Source organism: Octopus sinensis, linkage group LG15, assembly GCF_006345805.1.
Source record: "Octopus sinensis linkage group LG15, ASM634580v1, whole genome shotgun sequence".
NCBI lineage: Eukaryota > Metazoa > Mollusca > Cephalopoda > Octopoda > Octopodidae > Octopus > Octopus sinensis.
Window position 1 is genome coordinate 26,480,971 of NC_043011.1, and position 19,377 is coordinate 26,500,347.

Sequence of the window (19,377 nt, forward strand, 5' to 3'; positions counted from 1 at the left end):
GGGCTGTAGTAGAAGATACTTACCCAAGATGCCATGGAGTGGGATTGAATCAGAATCAGAGACCCTGTGATTGAGAAACAAACTGCTTACCACACAGCCATGCCTGTGCCTACATTAACATAGGCAATTGAACACTTGACAAATGTTGAAGATGAAGCATGGACTCGGTTTGAAGAGACTAAAATGAAATGGCAAGTATTAAAAATTTAGATATTCATATGAATTGCATAAAAGAGTAAAATAGCTATGAAATGCAGTTGAAGTTAAGGGCTGGATATCAAGCCACTTGGTCAAGCCTTAGTACAGCCATTGAGGTATGTTGCTGTACAAAGCATTTAACTTTGTCTTAGTCTTTTTATCTTGTATCTCTTACCTTGGTTCAGTCATTAGACTGTGGCCATGCTGGGGCACTGCTTTGAAGAAATTTTAGTTGAATGAATCAACCCCAGTACATTTTTCTTTTTAAGCCTGGTACTTATTCTATCGCTCTCTTTTGCAGAACCACTAAGTTATAGGGACGTAAACACAACAACAGTGGTTGACAAGTAGTGGTGGGGGACAAACTCAAAGAAACACACACACACACACACATATACATACATACACAATGGGCTTCATTCAGTTTCTGTTAGCCAAATCTACTCACAAAGGATTTTGTCAGCCCAAGGTTATAGCAGAGGACTCCTACCTAAGGTGCTACAGTGGGACTGAACCTGGAACCATATGGTTGGGGAAGCAAGCTTCTTACCACACTGTCACATCTGCGCCTATTGGTCTATGTGACTAATTACTTATTCTGCTCCTACCCCACAACTGAGTGGTAGGAAGAACATCAGTACATACACGCACGCATGCATGCACATACACACACACACACACACATTAAATACTTTGAAAGCTCAAATTATTATTTTGCCTGTCTTCCATAGTTAACTTCTACTGTTTAAAGAAGAAAAGAAAAGCACTCTGGCCTTTTTTTTTTTTTTTACTAAATTAAAAATAAAGAGATAAAATAAAAAATAAATAAGTAAACATAATAAATAAATAAATCTTTACCGAACCACCTGAGGCAGATTTAACAAAACCACAGGTGAGTCAAGGCATACAGGACACCTGATCACATTAGCAATCTTTGTTCCACATTCATTCTGTGAAATTTGTTGACACACTGGGTGTTGTATGTTGGCTTCTGCAAGCACTCAGCAGAACAACTTTTGAATTATATACTGTTTAACTGTGTTTCACTGTCACATTTATAAATTAGCTCTCCATCACCACAAAACACCAGAAGACTGATACAAGTAAGTTGAAATCTTAACAGTTTTATCCTTTCTTGAAAAGACCATTTTCTCGTTTGCTTTGTATTTAAAATTTTTATTTTATATTTCTAAAGATTTCTTTAGAAATTATATGGAATTTAGAAAATAAATCATTGTGATTCTAGTTCTTAATTATATATATATAGTATAAAGGTAGTTTGATACCATTTTAATTCATTTACAATTTTATTAACTAATACAAATGAAAAACATGGCAAAGAAATAGTTTAGGTTATATTACTAGAAATTTGGAAAATAGAACAAGATACTATACTGATGTCAAATTTTGGCACAAGGCCAGCAATTTCAGGGAAGCGGGTAATTCAATTACATCAATCTCAGAGTTCAACTGGTACTTATTTTATCAACCCCCTGGTTTTTAACTTCATTTGGCTTTTCAGTTTTCCTATCAGCAACTGTTATTCTTGCAACTCTTACTAAACTTCCTTCACTATTACCAACATAGAAGACTATATCTTCTGTAGGTAACTTCACAGTCTGCTACTAATGTTAAACCTCTATCATCTTCCTCTCTAGGTAAATATAGTCTTGCTATTCCCGTTCTTGGATGAAGTCCTCTATTCTTATTGAATTCCTTCCTAATTCTACCGTCTAGATTTGCTAATTCAAATTCAGTCCACTCTACAAAAGCTGCTGAATATCTAAGTAACGATGCTGCCCAAGTATTTACAGTTTTCACTAGATTCGGGCCATCCAGCTTTGATTTCATTAACTCCCTCACCCATCTAATATACACCTTCTCAATTTTTGCTTTCATTTCTATAGTTAGTACTCTGTCAGATTTTAATACCTCTAGAGATACTTATAGCTTTCTCCTTCTTTCAGTGATTTTAATGTATAGCTATCTGGTAATTGAATGCTTTCACTGCTGATTACCTGTCCCTTTTTTATGACTTGCGTCACCTGAATAGAGATCTACTTTCCATTTCTTCAGGCAATAGCTAATTGACTCTCTTATATTGTCTGCGATTTTGAAAATATTCAATCATCCACTTATTCATGAGTGTAGAATCATGTCATAGGCCTTCTTATAATCTATCCATGCTATTGCTAAATTTTTCATTCTAGATTTCACTTCTTTTAGGACTATTTTGTCTATGTCTAAAAGGTCGTGCCTTCTTCCTACTGCCTTTTTGTTCTTCTGGCAGCAAATTCTGGCTGTCAAGGTGCTCATAAATGCTTTCTGAGAGCATTCCTGTTAACAGCTTTTACACCAATGGTAAGCACATAATTGGTCTATAATTACTAGCTAAGTTGGATGGTCTGACAGGAGCTGGCCAACTGGAGAGCTGCCCAGGTTTTATTTATCTTTTTTGGCATGGTTTTGATGGCTGGATGCCCTTCCTAATGCCAACCACTTTACAGAGTGTGCTGGGTGCATTTACATGGCACTGGCATGGGTGCTTTTACGTGACATCAGCACCTATGAGCCTGCAGGACTAGGGTCTCTCAGCTGAGAAAGGAATGTAGAGGACAGGCCTGTATGTATGGACACCGACGATTTTACTTCAAACGAACAAGACAAGAGATGGATGACACTAATAGGCTAGCAGTTTAGCTTTAGAGAAGATGTTCAAGCCTTGCTGATGACATGTTTTCTTACCCAAGTGCTAGACATTATTCCACCGGTATATGATGGAGAACAAGTCACTAGGACATTCAGCTCTGAAGAACCTATACTGAGCATAAAAAGAGGTTCAATATATAGCCAGCCGCTCTATTATTTCAGGTGTAATGTATTCAAGACTACATTATCCAGTATGTCCTACAACTTTTTTAAATAGTTGGATATGATTTAAAAGAGATTTGACTGTTATTTCTAGTAACTCAAGCAACTATTTAGACGTTTAGGTGTTTGTGGCCATTTTTATTGTCTTTGAGATATTAAAAATATGGATGATAGGATGGCAGTTGGGAATGGAACACACTTTAACATGTTTCCATAGATTGGAATTGACCCCTGTAGAAACAGAAAGCTTGCAAAGTTTGGTGAGGTTAGATCCTAGTTCTGGAGGACTATAATGGAAGAGAAACTGCTAGAAGTGGATTATTGGTATGTTATAATTTTAACTGTTTTGCTAACATGAGTTGGATGGGTTTCTATAAAAACATTACTCATTTTGCTCCATTTTCCATCTTATCAATAAAGGTTACGACATCATCACGTCTTCTATTGTCATACTCAATCATCTTTTGTTTTATATATACCTTCCTAAGTCAGCTCGTGACATTTTTTTTTATCCAATAACTACTTTCCTTTTGTGCATCCATAACATGTATAGTTCATTCATGCAACCACATAACTCTCCCACACTTGCCAATACATCAAATTCCAATTGGTCTCTCAGTTCCTTGTTGATCTGTATTTTGTGAAAGTAAACAACACATTCAATCTACATTTACTTTTACTATTTTATTGAGTGTGTGTGTGTGTGTGAGTGTATTATACATACATATAAATATATATGTATAATATCTATCTATCAATCTATCTATCTATATATATATATATATATATATATATAATATATATATATATATGTATAATATCTATCTATCTATCTATATATATATATAAAAATTTAAAATGAGGCTGAAAAACTGGATATTAATTAAATTAAAATCAATTTAAAACCAGTGGTCTAGCATATTCAAATCTGAAGGTTCAGTAAATTGTATTACATACATATGAGAAGGATGACCACTATGTGGACAACCCTTATGCTAGAAGTAGATCCGCTATGGTCTTACCATAGATTAATCTATATTTTTGTTACTTTTCTTTTGTCTTGCTCGCTTACGTTCTGGTGTTTGCTAAATTTTCTTGAGAACATTTCTTAGTGGTAAGACTATGCGGATCTACTTCTAGCATAAGGGTTGTCCACATAGTGGACATCCTTCTCATATGTATGTAATACAATTTACTGAATATATATATATTCTTTTTGTTCCAGATAATTCTAACATAATGTGGACTCTAGGAATCATTACAATAACACTCATCTCACACACGCTATCTGTTGGTGAAGATTATTTTGGCTATGGCAATCAAGACCCCCAATATGATGGCTGGAATGACAATGGTTTGTGGAATTATGGTGGCAGAAATAACTCTTATTCTCCAATGGTTGCACGTCAGAAATCTTTCCGGCAATATCCCAGTTATCCACGACAGGGTTCATTCTTTGGAGATTTCTCTTTAAATGGTGAGTGGGGCTATTTTAGATTATGGAAGCAGCCTGAACATGCAGCTCAACACAAGTCTTATGAGCCTCAATATCATGGACATAACTTTTTTGAAGGTAAACAGAAAAATCAATCAATCAATCTATCAATCAATTAATCAATCTATCAATCAATCAGCTGACATTTATTTATATCAGTGGTTCTCAACCAGGTTCCATATGGCACTTGGGGTTCCATATAAGATTTTGGTGTTAAAATTTATGTGCTATAAATTGCTTATATTTCTATGATACACAAATTATTTTGGCAATTTTTTTATACATATCCAAATAATATTTAGTTATAAAAATATAATAGGATTTTTTAAACGTTGAATGGCTAAGAGGATCCATCTGAGTAAAATGGGAATTAAAGGGGTCAAAAGGTAAAAAATGGTTGAGAAGCACTGATTTAGATCATTAATTATTTTATTTATTTATATCTAAGGTACAGTTGTGATTAAATGAATGTGTGTGCGAATGAATGTGGGTATCCATGTGCGTGTGTATGCATGTGTGTGTGTATGCATGTGTGTATATATGCATGTGTGTGTGTTCATGTGTGTGTTTTTTTTATTGCCCACAAGGAGCTAAACATAGAGGGGACATACAAGGACAGACAAATGGATTAAGTCGATTACATTGACCCCAGTGCGTAACTGGTACTAAATTTATCGACCCTGAAAGGATGAAAGGCAAGGTCGACCTTAGCGGAATTTGAACTCAGAACATAACAGCAGATGAAATACCGCTAAGCATTTCGCCCGGCATGCTAACGTTTCTGCCAGCTCATCGCCTTCATGTGTTAATGTGTGTATATGTATGTGTGTGTGCATGTGTGTAAGCATATGAGTGTATTTGTGTGCAAGTATCCATGTGAGTGTGTGTATGCATGTGTCTGTGTGTGTATATGAGTGTGTGTATGCATGTGAGTATGTGTGTACGTGTGTGTGTTTGTGTGTGTGTGTGCATGTGTTTGTATGTTTGTGTATGTTTGTGCATACCCTTGTCTTGACGTCGTGGTCATAAACAAACATTGCCATCATGCAACCAATGTTGTTCATTTCCAGTCTTCTACGAAAAACGCGTTTGGCCATGGGAAAATATTGCCTTACCTGAAAACAGGTGATGACACCTGACAACTGGAATGGCAACCAGTTGTCGAAAATCTGTCTCGACAAATTCTGTCTGACCCATACAAGCATAGAAAAGTGGATGTTAAATGAAGATGATGATGATGATGATGATCACAGATGTGTTAATTAGAATTAATTTACCTTTCATTAGCAGAAGTATGTACTGCAATAGAGTATTAACCCTTTCAGCTTCAGCAGGAATGGGCAGAGGTCAAACAAGTTCAGTGACATTCATTCCATTTCCCACCAACAAATTTAATCCTAAAGCCAACAAGGGAACTTCTATGTGGTCAATCAGCTAGAAATAACAACCAAATCACCCTCAAATCACAATTTATTGTCTTAAAAAAAAAGAAGAAAACATATTGTCTAAATAATACAGTCCTGCATACATCATTCTACATCTTTCTTTCTATGTTTCTTAAAATGATGACTTCTCTTCTATTTTTACATTTCTGATATCATTTTTCTATGATACCAGAAATGGGTCAGTTTGGGCAAAAGAGCTACATTTTTTATCAATCTAGTTTTATATCTGACACTTCAAATTAGGAGAATGGGTATAATTGTCATCATTGTTGTTGTTGCCTTCTTCTTCTTCTCACCTTCTTCTCACCTCCTTCTTCTTTTTCTTCTTCTTCTTCTTCTCACCATCTTCTTCTTCTTCTTCTTCTTCTTCTCTTCTTCTTCTTCTCACCTTCTTCTTCTTCTTCTTCTTCTTCTCCTCCTCTGTCTTCTTATTATTACTATTACTATCATCCTACTTCTCCTCCTTCTCCTCCTTGCTGCCTTCTTCTTCTTCTTCTTCTTCTTCTTCTTCTTCTTCTCCTCCTCCTCCTCCTCTGTCTTCTTATTATTACTATTACTATCATCCTACTTCTCCTCTTCCTCCTTCTCCTCCTTGCTGCCTTCTTCTTGTTCTATTAAAATTCCTTTGACATATAGAATATCTTGGAGTATTAAACTGTAGAAGGAAAGGTAGAAATAAGGTTGTTCTTACCTTGAAATAAAACCAGAAATTAGTACCCAGCTTCACTTCACAAGGATCAGCAGAACTCACCGGTCATACCTACACATGTACGCAACCCAACCTCTAGCCAGAAACTACTCTCCCATCAAGATCTCTTCCACCTGTTTGTTCCCTTCGATGTCCTAATGAAGAAAGAGGCTGTTCAAATACCCTGCTTCTTGACATGATGTCACTTCCAGTCCTGACGTCACTCTTCCTCCTTTGCTTCCGGTCCTGACATCTCCCTTCACTTCTCCTCATAAACTAAACTGAGTACTTACCAGAAACTTTATTTTATGAACCAAGGAATGGTAAAAAGTCAAAATTGACCTTGGCAGGAATTGAACTCAGAACATAAAGGGCCATTATGAAATATCACAGGCATTTTATCATTTAAAACTCTAACAATGTCGCCAATACATCCTTGTCACTTAATTCGATCTCAGAACTTGACCAAATAAACATAAATCGATGGACTAAGACATAGTAATTGCACATACAATTCTATATTTCTGAGATGAGGAATTTTATATTATGTACACTGTTTACATAGTCAGACTGGTGTCATCATCATGATTTTTGTGTTCACTATCTTTCAGTTGTTGTACACACCAGCCTTCTTCAGGTATTTTGTGATTCACTTTAGTCCCTTGCTTGAGATTGAACTCAGAATCTTTAGGTGATTGCTCTGCATTAACCAAATGCTCTTGTTCACTACACTATGTCCACAAGCAGTGGATAAGATGAGCTGAAGATAAGGATTGTGGTAGGATTCACCAACTTAAACAAGGAGACTGTCCTGAAGAGTTGCAGGAGATTCTGAAGTTGTCTGGAGGCTGTGGTTGAAGCCAATGGTCATTTTGTTGAATAAATTTTCCTTTTAGTATTTCAAGATATTTTCCTGTAATTTTGGAAAATATATCTGTTAAAATGAGATATCAGTGTTATTTTCCTTTTTGCGTAATTTAGACAACAATATATTCACCACACCCTGTATACACACACACCACTGGCTTCTACACTTCCATCAACCAAATTCAAACAAAAGGCATTCATCAGTCTGTGACTATAGCAGAGACACTTGCCCAAGATGCTGCATGGTAGGATGGAACCTGAAACCACTTGGTTGCAAAGCTAGCTTCTTAACCACATGACCATGCCTGTCCCTGTGTTTATAATTTATTTTTATATTTAGTGTAAAAAATTTTATTAAAGTAGTAAAGGATTACCATACTTAATATTTTCACAGTAAAATCTATACTTCTTGTGAAATTTCATATCTTTATTTTTTATGATAGATTTTGCAAAAGCATTCAAAGAGATGTCTTGCCGATTTGAAGACCGATTCCTGAAGAACTTTGCCAGTTTTGGTAATAATAATCAAGAAGGCAAAAGGAATAAATTGCTTCTTCTTGACCTTTCTTCACAGGTAAGAAAGTTTTCTTTTAATTTTGAACTTGCTTCAAAAATTGGCCTGCAGCCATTCTGGGGCACTGCCCTGAGGAGGTTAGTCAAACAAATCAACCCCAATACTACATTTTTTTTTTAAAGTCTGATATTCATTTCTTTGGTCTCTTGATGAACTGCTGAGTTATGGGAACACTGACAAACCAACACCGGTTGTCAAGTGGTGGTGGTGGTGGTGGTGTTCAAGAACAAAGACATCTGTGTATGTGTTATATGAGAGTGTGTGTGTGTTTATGCACATGTATGTGTATACATACACATATACATATACATACATTACATATATATATATAATATATATTGCAGCGTGGAAGGTGTTTATAAGCCATTTAAGAAACACACAAAAACCGTTAGAGATGCAGCACACAGTTTTGTCAGTGAACAGGTCATGGTCTCAAAAGCGACGAAAATATTTTGACAAAATAAATTTAAATGTTGAAGTGAATCTAACGGTTTTTGTGTGTTTCTTAAATGGCTTATAAACATCTGCCACACTGCAATTGTTTTCATCCCAGCACACGATCTCAGATCAGGTCACTTGCTATCCAAGTACATCTCCATAATATATATATATATATATATACATACGTTTATTATATAAATATACATTTACCATCATCATCAACATCATCATTTAACGTCTGTTTTCCATGCTGGCATGGGTTGGACATTACACACACACACACACACACACACACACACACTATATGGAAGCCTGGTGGGCTTCCATATAGTTTTGGTCTACCAAATTCACTCACATGGCATTTGTTGGCCTAGGGCTATAGTAGTAGACACTCGCTCAAGGTATCACAGCCAAATCCAAAACCACATAGTTACATTTTGAGCTTCATAACCTCAGAGCCATACCAATGCCTTAATATTGACAGTTTAAAAACTAACCATACGAATCCTATGAACATAGAGGAGAAAATAAGGATCGCAGAAATGTAGTTCTAAATGATGAGGGAAAGGGTAGAGCTTTAAATAGAACAAATGTAAGGCAACCCACATCTGTGTTATCAGATCGTCTTTTTATAGGGATGCCTTTGTAACTAACTAGAGTATCAACATTATTTTTATCAAGTCACAAAGTCCTAAAGACTAGAAACCATTTAAAATCTCCTCTCTCTCTCTCTCATCTTCTCTCTCTCTCTCTCTCACACTCTTTCCCTGTTTCTCTCTTTCTCTCTCTCGCTCTCTCACTCTGTCATACACACACACACACATATTTTTATGTACGTAGGATATGTATATATGTATATATGTATGTGTGTATATATATATATATATATATATATATATATATATATATATATTATATATATATATAATATATATATATATATATACATACATGCACACACACTACACATGCATATTGCACATCCACATACAAACACGAACACACATACAGATGCACACAGCAATGTAAATAAATTAACATTGAAACAGTAGTACATATATGGGGGTAAAATGAGGCACTATCTTGCAGCTATGTGTTCAAACATCAGTGGATACCTTGACATATTAACAATACTCACAAACTACACTATCATCTTAAAATCTGTTTCTTTCAGCTGTCAATCATGCAAATTAATGAACATACATACAGACACAGGCACGGCAGTGTGGTAAGAAGTTTGCTTCCCAACCAACCACATGGTTCCAGGTTCTGTCCCACTTCATGCCACCTTGGGCATGTAACCCTGGGCTAACCAAAGACTTTGGTTAACAGAAACTGAAAGAAACCCATCATGTATGTGTGTGTGTGTGTGGTGTGTGTGTGTGTGTGTGTGTCCAACATAAAGACATACACAAACATAAAGATACACACACACACACATATATATCTATATATAGATATCATGATCATCATCATTTGGTATCCGTTGTCCATGCTGGCATGGGCTGAACCGTTGCTGAAGGACTGCACCAGACTCCAGTCTGATTTGGCATGGTTTCTACAGTTGGATACCCTTCCTAATGCCAACCACTCTGAGAGTGGATGGATGCTTTTACATACCACTGGTTTGGTGCTAGTTGCTGACACCAGTATCTGCCACAACTATGATTTCACTTGGCTTGATGGCTCTTCTTCTCAAGCACAGTATATTGTCTCAATCATTTGTCATTGCTTCTGTGAGGCCCAGTGCTCCAAAGGTGCTTTTTACGTACCACCAGCACAAATGTTAGTTAAGTGACACCAGCATCAGCCACATTGCCTCCATGAGGCCCAATACTTGAAAGATGCTTTTATATGTATATATATATATATATATATATATCATCATCATCATCATCATCATCATCATCATCATCATTTAACGTCCGTTTTCCGTGCTAGCACATGTGCTTCTTTCAATTTCCATCTTACAAATCCTCTTATGAGACTTTGGTCAGCCTACCACCATAGTAGCTACAGTAGTAGATACCTGCCCAGGTTTCACACAGTGGGACTGAACCCAGGATCATGTGGTTGGGAAGCAAACTTATTACTACATAGCCATGCCTGAAACCACATATACTGTGTTTTCAAATAGAGTACATTCATAAGAGATATTATCTCTGGATGAATACAAACTGTAACTTGCCTTTGACTAATGTATTTACATTAAATATGATAAAAAGATTTATTATTTTTTAAATTTTGATTTATACATTTAATGATCTTGCAGATGTCTCCAGATGAAATATCTCACATTAAAGAGAGTCTTAATTTAATGGTCGACAATATGTGTCTGCCAAAAAGCAGCACCCGTACAATTGACCATACTGTTGATGTCCATTCTTTAACGCTGATCACGAACAATGACAATGTGAAGCAATATCACTCAGAAACAAAAAGCATTGAACAACTTAAAGAAGCCATCCATAAGCTGAATGGACATGATGGAGTCAGTTGTGTAACTTCTCTGTTGAAGAAAGCATATACTCACATTGATAAGTACACAGGTCAGTTCTTACTTACATGGCTTCATAAGAAGTTTGCCAATATTTTCTAAAAACTATTGCAACCATTTCAAGGTATCTTTATCTTTTGTGTGTTCAGTCACTGGACTGAGGTTATGTTGCCTTGAAGTTTTTGGAGGGTTTTTTTAAACAATTTTTTCTGACAAACAGTTCAACTCCAATACTTTTTTTAAAGTCTGGTACTTATTCTATTGGTCTCTTTCACCAAACTGCTAAGTTACAAATATGTAAACAAACCAACATCAGTTTTCAAGTGGTGGCTTGAGGTCATAAATACACACATACACACACACACTTGTATATATACATATATTTAGAAGGTTGATTGTTATGGCTAGTCAGAGAGTGACCATTGGTTTCACACCTATAAAGCACTTAACTGTATAGGCAACTCGTCAGACTCAAATGGCCAGAGGTGTGCTTCTTTTTCAGATATTTGAACTACTGACCAATATATATATAAATTAGAAAAAAACCCACCTTTTACCAATTCAATAATGAAAAATTAAATTATACCATTTAGAAAAATTATATATTATAGAAAGATTAAATATAAGATAAAACATATAACAATGATTAAGTAATGTGCAAAAAAGTAAATAAAACATATATATTTTATTTACTTTTTTGCACATTACTTAATCATTGTTATATGATTTATCTTATATTTAATCTTTCTATAATATGTAATTTTTCTAAATGGTATAATTTAATTTTTCGTTATTGAATTGGTAAAAGGTGGGTTTTTTTCTAATTTATATATATATATTATATTTTGTGAAATTTGATTTAGTATTTCTAAATTGAATTTTTCCCTGTAAGTTTAGAATAATATTCCCTCATTTTATTATATATATATATGCATATATATATATATATATATATATATATATATATATATATATAGTGAGAACTTACAAAAAAAACTGCAAACAGATGTATTAGTTTGATGCTCGGGAAGTGAGAAAGTCTTTTATGCTTTGAGCTTACGCTCTTTGACAGAAAGGAACACAGAAATAAACAGGGAAAGAAAACAGAAAATAGAAAATAGAGTGGCTAGCAATCTGTCATGCCGAATATATATATATGTATATAAGTGAAGGTGCATGACTTAGTGGTCAGAGAATTGGGCTCACAATCATGAGGTAGTGAGTTGAATTCCTAGACCAGGTTGTATGTTGTGTTCTTGAGCAAGACACTTTATTTCACATTGCTCCAGTTCAAGCAGCTGTGGAAATGAGTTTCGATGTCACTGGTGCCAAGCTGCATCTGCCTTTGCCTTTTCCTTGGACAATATTAGTGGCATGGATAGGAGAGGCTGGTATACATGGCCAACTGCTGGTCTTCCATAAACAAAACAACCTTACCCAGACTTGTGCTTTAGAGGGGAAATTTCTAGGTGCAATCCCATGGACATTCATGACCAAAGGGGGTCTTTATCCTTTTACCCTATATATATATATGTGTGTGTGTGTGTATAAACAATGATATATATATATATAAACTATACAGTTTCTAACTACCAAATTCACTCACAAGACATTGGTCAAGCTATAATACAAGGCATTTGTGGGACTGAATCCAAAAACATATGGTTGCAAAGAGAGATTCTAAATCACACTGCCATTCCTGTGTCTGTGTTATTATCTTTTTATTTACATTTTTATAATTTTTTTGATTTCTAATATTTTCATTATTTCTTTGCAGATGGATCCAAAACACGCATTAAATATGATGTGCTTCTAATAACAGATGGCCGATCAACATGTCGTTCTTCATACTACAGAGAGGCATGGAAACTGCGCTCTGTTGCACACGTGTCTGTAATAACAATTATCAAGAGGGATCAGATTACCAACAAAAAGATTAAAATAACTGATATTGCATCTGATAGTTCTACAGATAATGTGTATAGTTTCAGAAGCTGTAATGATTTCCTCGGTATGATGAAACACATCAACACCTCTCCTTGCAAACAGTGTCCGGCAATTTGATTTCTGTATGAATATTATTCAATAACCAAACGGAATCACAACTACAAGGCTAAACCACCTATTTCTTTATTGGATAATAAAAAGTTGCCAAAATACACACTATATACAACAACATACAAACATGCATGCATATATACATATACATGTAAATATTGCACACTCATATATATATATATATAAAATATTATATATATATTATATATACATAATATATTTATCATGTGTGTGTGTATGTGAGTGTATGTGCATGTATGTGTATATGTACATATATGATATATAACATTATATATACACAGGCACATATATATACATACGTATTATATTTATTTATGGGTTCTATATATAGTAATTAAACATTTATATCTATATCTTCAATAGTTAGAAAATGCTTGATTTTGTATATACTTTTGTCTATACCTTTATTTAACTATTGAAGCATTATGGTGCTGAAATACTAATGACATGCTTGTGAGTACAAACTTTGTGGTATGTCCTATTTTATACTTTTGTGAAAAATGTATTACTCTGCTTGTTTCAGGTTGCCTAACTGATTAACAGATTAAACCTTTTGTTACCATATTTCTGTCAAAAAACACTGTCTTTGTTTCAATTAATTTTTAAAATAATTTTAAAATTTAGTAAAATTAACTCTGTCATTATTATAATAATAATAATGAAATTATTGTATACAGTGCTCAGGTGCACCACAACTTGTCAGAAAGTGCGTATCAAGTATATGCAGTAATGTACAAATGTCTGGAAAGTGAACAATGTATGAGTCAGATACATGCTTGTGTGTGTATGGAGGGGAGAAAATCAGGTGTAGTGTTGGCAAATCTCAGAAAGCATGGAAGTTTTGAAGGATGCAGTGCTCCGACAACTAACAACTGATGCCGGCAGTTTGTTCCATGCTTCAGCAACTCTCAGCGTGAAAAAATGCTTCCTAAAGTCATGGGAGCTGTGCTGTTTTCTGACTTTGTAAATATGTCCATGGGTGTTAGACGGGTGGAGTTTGAAAAGGTGCTCAGAGTTATTGTTTGTAAGATGGTTGATAATTTTATGGGTGTCTGCCAAGTCAGCTGCCAGACGTCAGAGTTTCAATGTGTCCATGCCCAGGGAAGTAAGGAATTAAACTGGGATTTGGCAAATAAATTAACAAGGTATTTCGATAGGTTTTCATTTTGATCACTTTAAAAGGCTAAGTTTGATTCAAGGAACGAAGGATAGTCTTGGACAGATAGATATCAAAATGGTCAAACTTTTACTTCCTAACAGTTGAAAGCATATCAAGGTATATAGATAAATGTTATAACATATAAACATCTGTATTTGTAAATTCCATACCATTTAAATATATTGGTTTTTTACAAGTAAAAATCATAATTCCTTAATTCTATTCCCATCTTTTAAAACAATAAATTTTTCATCAGATATGGCTTCTTAATAATGATTTCTTAGATAAAGATGGCAAGCTGGTAGATTCATTGGCACACTGGGCAAAATTCTAAGTTGTATTTCATCTATCTTTACGTTCTGAATTTGAATTTCACCAAGGTCGACTTTGCCCTTCATCCTTTCAGAGTTGATAAAATAAGTACCATTTGAGCACTGGGTTTATATAAACAACTTAATCCCGCATCGAATATTGCTGGCCTTGTGCCAAAATTTGAAACCAATATATAAAGTTGTGTAATGCAAATCAGCTGTTTAATAAGACCATATAAAGTTGAAAAGTAGAGAGATGATGTGAAGTGTGTGGGCTTGGAGGTGAGAGAGGGATGCTCTGTGACAGAGACAGAGGTCAGAAGGACGTAGAGATTAATATAGTCGGTGATAAACAAAGGTGGTTGGGGAAACAATAACAGATATGAGAGAGTGTTCAAGGAAAAGGGTTGCTCAATGGAAAATGAAGTGGGAAGAGATGAAAGTAAGAAAACAGAATGGGTGACAAAAAAAAAAACGTGGTTCCAAAGAGAGAGATAACCTGTAGCACAGAAGGCAGGTGAAATATGCACACTTCTACTCTCAAAAAATTTCAGCAACTGAATAAATAGGGTTTTAGTTAGAAGACTGATGGAGTAATTGACACTCAGAAGTGAAGTTGCAGAGAAGGCTTGACAGAGACAGATTACATGCAGGGACACAGACATAAAGAACAGGCTTTTAGGACCTGAATTTTTGCTGAGATGAATGTCTTCTTAAGCACAGCAAACCACTAATTACTGTGATTCTTTGTCATCTCCTCCATGAGATTCTGGCCCAGATGAGATGTAATTTGGTTTTGTGTCAGGCTGAATTACTACTGATGCTCTCTTTTTGGCAAGGCAACTGCAGGAGAAGTATTTAACCAAAAATAAATAACTGCACTTGGCATTTGTCAACCTAGAGAAAACTGTCAACAGAGTCCCTTGCTTCCTGATCTGGTAGTCACTGTGGAAACTTGGAGCAGACAAATGGCTGGTGAGAACCATTCAAGCCATGTACAAAGATGCCATCAGTAAGGTGAGATTTAGCAATGAGTGCAGCAATGAGTTTAGGGTGCAAGTAGGAGTTCTCAGTACCCTCCAACTCATCATAGATCCCCAGGCCAAGACAGAAGAGTTTAAGACTAGTTGTACATGAGAATGCTTCTATGCTGATGACCTTGTTCTTATAGGTGGATGTGAAAAGGAATTAAAAAGAAATACCAGGTGTGGCTAAAAAAAAAAAAAGGAATCAAAAGTCCTTAAATTTAACTTAGCAAAAACCAAAGTTCTAGTAAGAAAACAGAGTGACCTTTACTTCCTTCAGATATACCACCCTGCTCACCCAGTGCAAGCTATGGACACACAAAGGATGCATTAGAATCACAGAGAGTTTAACAGAGAAAATATGTTCTTAGTGTTTATTGCAGAAGCAATATGCATTAACAACACACAAGAAACAGATTTTCTCAAATGCCCAGGAGAATCCTTAGAAGTAGTAGATAGTTTTTGTTACCTAGGTGATCTAATTAGCAGCAGAAGAGGTTGTTATGAAAGTATTGTCGCTGGAATAAGAATAGGATGGAGACAGTTCAGAGAGCTATTACCACTGTTGGTATCAAAAGGCCTCTCTCAGAGTGAAAGGCAGATTATATGATGCTAGTGTACAAACAGCAATGCTACATAGGAGTGAAATGTGGGTTGTGAATGCAGAGACTATGCAAAGACTGTAAAGAAATGAAGCCTGAATGCTCTGCTGAATGTACAATGTCAGTGTGCAAGTACAACAAAGTGCAAATATGTTGAGAGAAAAACTGAGTGTAAGAGATATCTGATGCAGGATGCAAGAAAGAAGACTGCTCTGGAATGGTCACGTGATGTGTATGAATGTGGACAGCAGTATAAAGAAGTGTCAATTGCTGAATGTGGATAGAACCTGTGGAAGAAAGAGACCCAGTGGGATAAAGTAATGAATACACACAAACACACACATATATGTATATGTATCATCATCATCATCATCATCATCGTTTAACGTCCGTCTTCCATGCTAGCATGGGTTGGACGGTTCGACCGGGGCCTGGGAAGCCAGGAGGCTGCACCAGGCTCCAGTCTAATCTGGCAGTGTTTCTACAGCTGGATGCCCTTCCTAACGCCAACCACTCTGTGAGTGTAGCGGGTGCTTTTTATGGGCCACTGGCACAGGTGCCAGGCGAGGCTGGCAACGGCCACGATCAGTTGATTTGTATTCTACGTGCCACCGGTATGGAAGTCAGTCAAGGCGGCGCTGGCAACGGCCACATATATATATATATATACACACCCATGCATATACATATATACATGTGTGTGGGTGTGTGTATGCATGTATGTATGTATAACAGTGTGTTAGTGTATTATACAAGGGAGACAATTTTAACATTTCTGAAAAGAATTCTCAAGTCTAGATCCTTACATAAATAATAGATATTTTCTGTTTATTCTTATTGCCCTTTAATATACCTTAATTTTTAATGGAAAAAAAATATTACATATTAATCAAGTAAGTTTTCAAAAACATAAACTGTTACATTTATAGAATGAACAATGTTTAATAAAAAGTTTAACATGAGTAACTGTAACCTTTCCATACATGATACAATGCAGATTTCAACATTAAAATGGCTGATTGCATACCTGCAAGTGTTTTCAACACTAAACATATAAAATAGAAAACAATTTGAACCAGCACACAACCAAATACTTATTTTATTGTCTCGTCTCAAACAACTCTTCAGATCACTGGTTTTATCAGGAAATTGATAAAGGTTATTACCCATCTGTAGATATTTCTGATCATGAAAATGCCAAGTAAATTGAATTGATCGTTTAACAACAGTTAGATCAACTAAAAACAAAGCATAAAAGTCACTATCTTTTCACTGCATGACATACATACATCACATAGTTGTTCATTTTTTCCTTATAAAAAATCAAAATCAATATCTTCTCCTGAAGGTCAATAACTAGTAGTTATTTAATATTTTATGTGGAGCTTGCAAGACAGTGTGAGCATTACAACTACTTGAACACACACATCATTACTTACATTGGCACAAGACCAGAAAAGCACACAAAAGCAGTATTTAATCACATCAACCATTGCTGGTTAAAAGCCTTTCCTTTTCACTTCCATAACTTTCAGTTTTGGGTGCCCAATCTCTAATTTTCATCAAATCTATTCAATTCATCCTCCTGCCTTACTCGTTATCATCTCTTTCTTTTGCAGTCCCTCAAAACCCACCTTTTATCTTTTACTTGTTTCAGGCACTGGGGTACCACCTTCAAGAATTTTAGTCAAACAAATTGACTCTAGTACTTATTTTTTAAGTTTGGTATCCATTCTATCACTCTCTTTTGCTGAACCACTAAGTTATAGGGATGTAAACAAACTGACATCAACACACACATATAAATGTGTGCATGTGCGTATTGTAATATTAATAATAATCCTTGGATGAAATTTATAAACATTTAATGCATCACTACATCTGTTTCCACTAATCACATGTCTCTTAAGATTACAGTCCGTATTCCTGGGATGATTGCAGTGTAGTTTGTTGTTTCCATGGGCTTCAGATAGATCATCTTCATGGAAATTCATTTCTTCAGGAGATATAGCATTAATGGATGTTTACCAGAAGGATGTTTATCCTTTTTGGCCAGTGCGAAGGTTGGTTGAGTTACATAAAATTTGGTAGGCAGAAACTGAAAGAAGGCAGCAAGCTGGCAAAAACATTAGCACGCAGGGCGAAATGCTTAGCAGTATTTCGTCTGTGGTTACATTCTGGGTTCAAATTCCGCTGAGGTCGACTTTGCTTTTCATCCTTTCAGGGTAGATAAATTAAGTACCAGTTATGCACTGGAGTCAATGTAATCGACTTAATCCGTTTGTCTGTCCTTTTTGTCCCCTCTATGTTTAGCCCTTTGTGGGTAATAAAGAAACAGGTATTTCGTCTGCTGTTACGTTCTGAGTTATAATTCTGCCAAGGTTGACTTTGCCTTTCATCCTTTCGGGGTCAATAAATTAAGTACCAGTTACGCACTGGTGTCAATGTAATTGACTTAGTCCCATTGTCTGTCCTTGTTTGTCTCCTCTATGTTTAGCCCCTTGTGGGCAATAAAGAAATAAGAAACTGAAAGAAGCCCATAGTATGTGTGTGTGTGTGTGTGTTTCCCCTCCACCACTTGTCAACTGGTGCTAGTGTGATTATGTCCCCATAGCTTAGTTTTTCAGCAAAACACTGATAGAATAAGAGCCAGGCTTTAAAAAAAAAACCTGGGGTTGATTTGTTTGGCTAAAACCCTTCAAGGTGGTGCTCCAGCATGACTGCAATCCAATGAGTGAAACAGGTAAAAAATAAAAGAAAAAAAGATATAAGTTGACCAACATATTCCTGGTTACAACAGGTAACTAACTAATCAGAATGCCGCTCTACTTTTCCCATCTTTTACTGGGCCTATGCATAAGGTTTTGTATAGACGTCCATCCCCAACACATTTCCTGTATTCACTTTCTCTTCTAGCCCCACCTTCTCATTCATTTCAGTCTCCACCCTATCATTCATATCTCAAATTTTCCCAGTTGTGATACTTGTTCACTGCCATTCTTTACTCTCTGTTTGCCTCATGGTACTAGCATGAGACGGTCTGAATTGCAGGAAATTGTGCTTTCCACTCCTTAATGTAAAGTTACCCCATATAAACAACTTTGAACAGTATTCAGAACATATTA

At 35.6% G+C, this 19,377-nt stretch overlaps 1 protein-coding gene across 2 annotated transcripts; it reads left to right on the forward strand.

The window, feature by feature from the left end:
* Window positions 1-1,079: 1,079 nt before the first annotated feature.
* On the forward strand, window positions 1,080-13,318 carry LOC118766263. 2 transcript variants are annotated; one of them, XM_036509572.1, is made up of 5 exons: window positions 1,080-1,301; window positions 4,295-4,546; window positions 8,008-8,138; window positions 10,852-11,128; window positions 12,854-13,318. In XM_036509572.1, the coding sequence occupies exons 2-5, from the start codon at window positions 4,309-4,311 to the stop codon at window positions 13,138-13,140; spliced, it is 933 nt and encodes a 310-aa protein (XP_036365465.1). In that variant the 5' UTR covers window positions 1,080-1,301; window positions 4,295-4,308; the 3' UTR covers window positions 13,141-13,318. The 2 variants fall into 2 exon arrangements, with proteins under 2 accessions (XP_036365465.1, XP_036365464.1); XM_036509571.1 differs by having other exon boundaries at window positions 4,295-4,642; window positions 12,854-13,317.
* The last annotated feature ends 6,059 nt before the right edge of the window (window positions 13,319-19,377 follow it).

Coding starts and splice junctions, on each gene's coding strand:
- LOC118766263 (XM_036509571.1), top strand. CDS start 4,309: ATGTGGACTCTAGGAATCATTACAATAACACTCATCTCACACACGCTA. Junction 8,139..10,851: donor TTCTTGACCTTTCTTCACAG/GTAAGAAAGTTT, acceptor ATGATCTTGCAG/ATGTCTCCAGATGAAATATC. Junction 11,129..12,853: donor TCACATTGATAAGTACACAG/GTCAGTTCTTAC, acceptor ATTTCTTTGCAG/ATGGATCCAAAACACGCATT.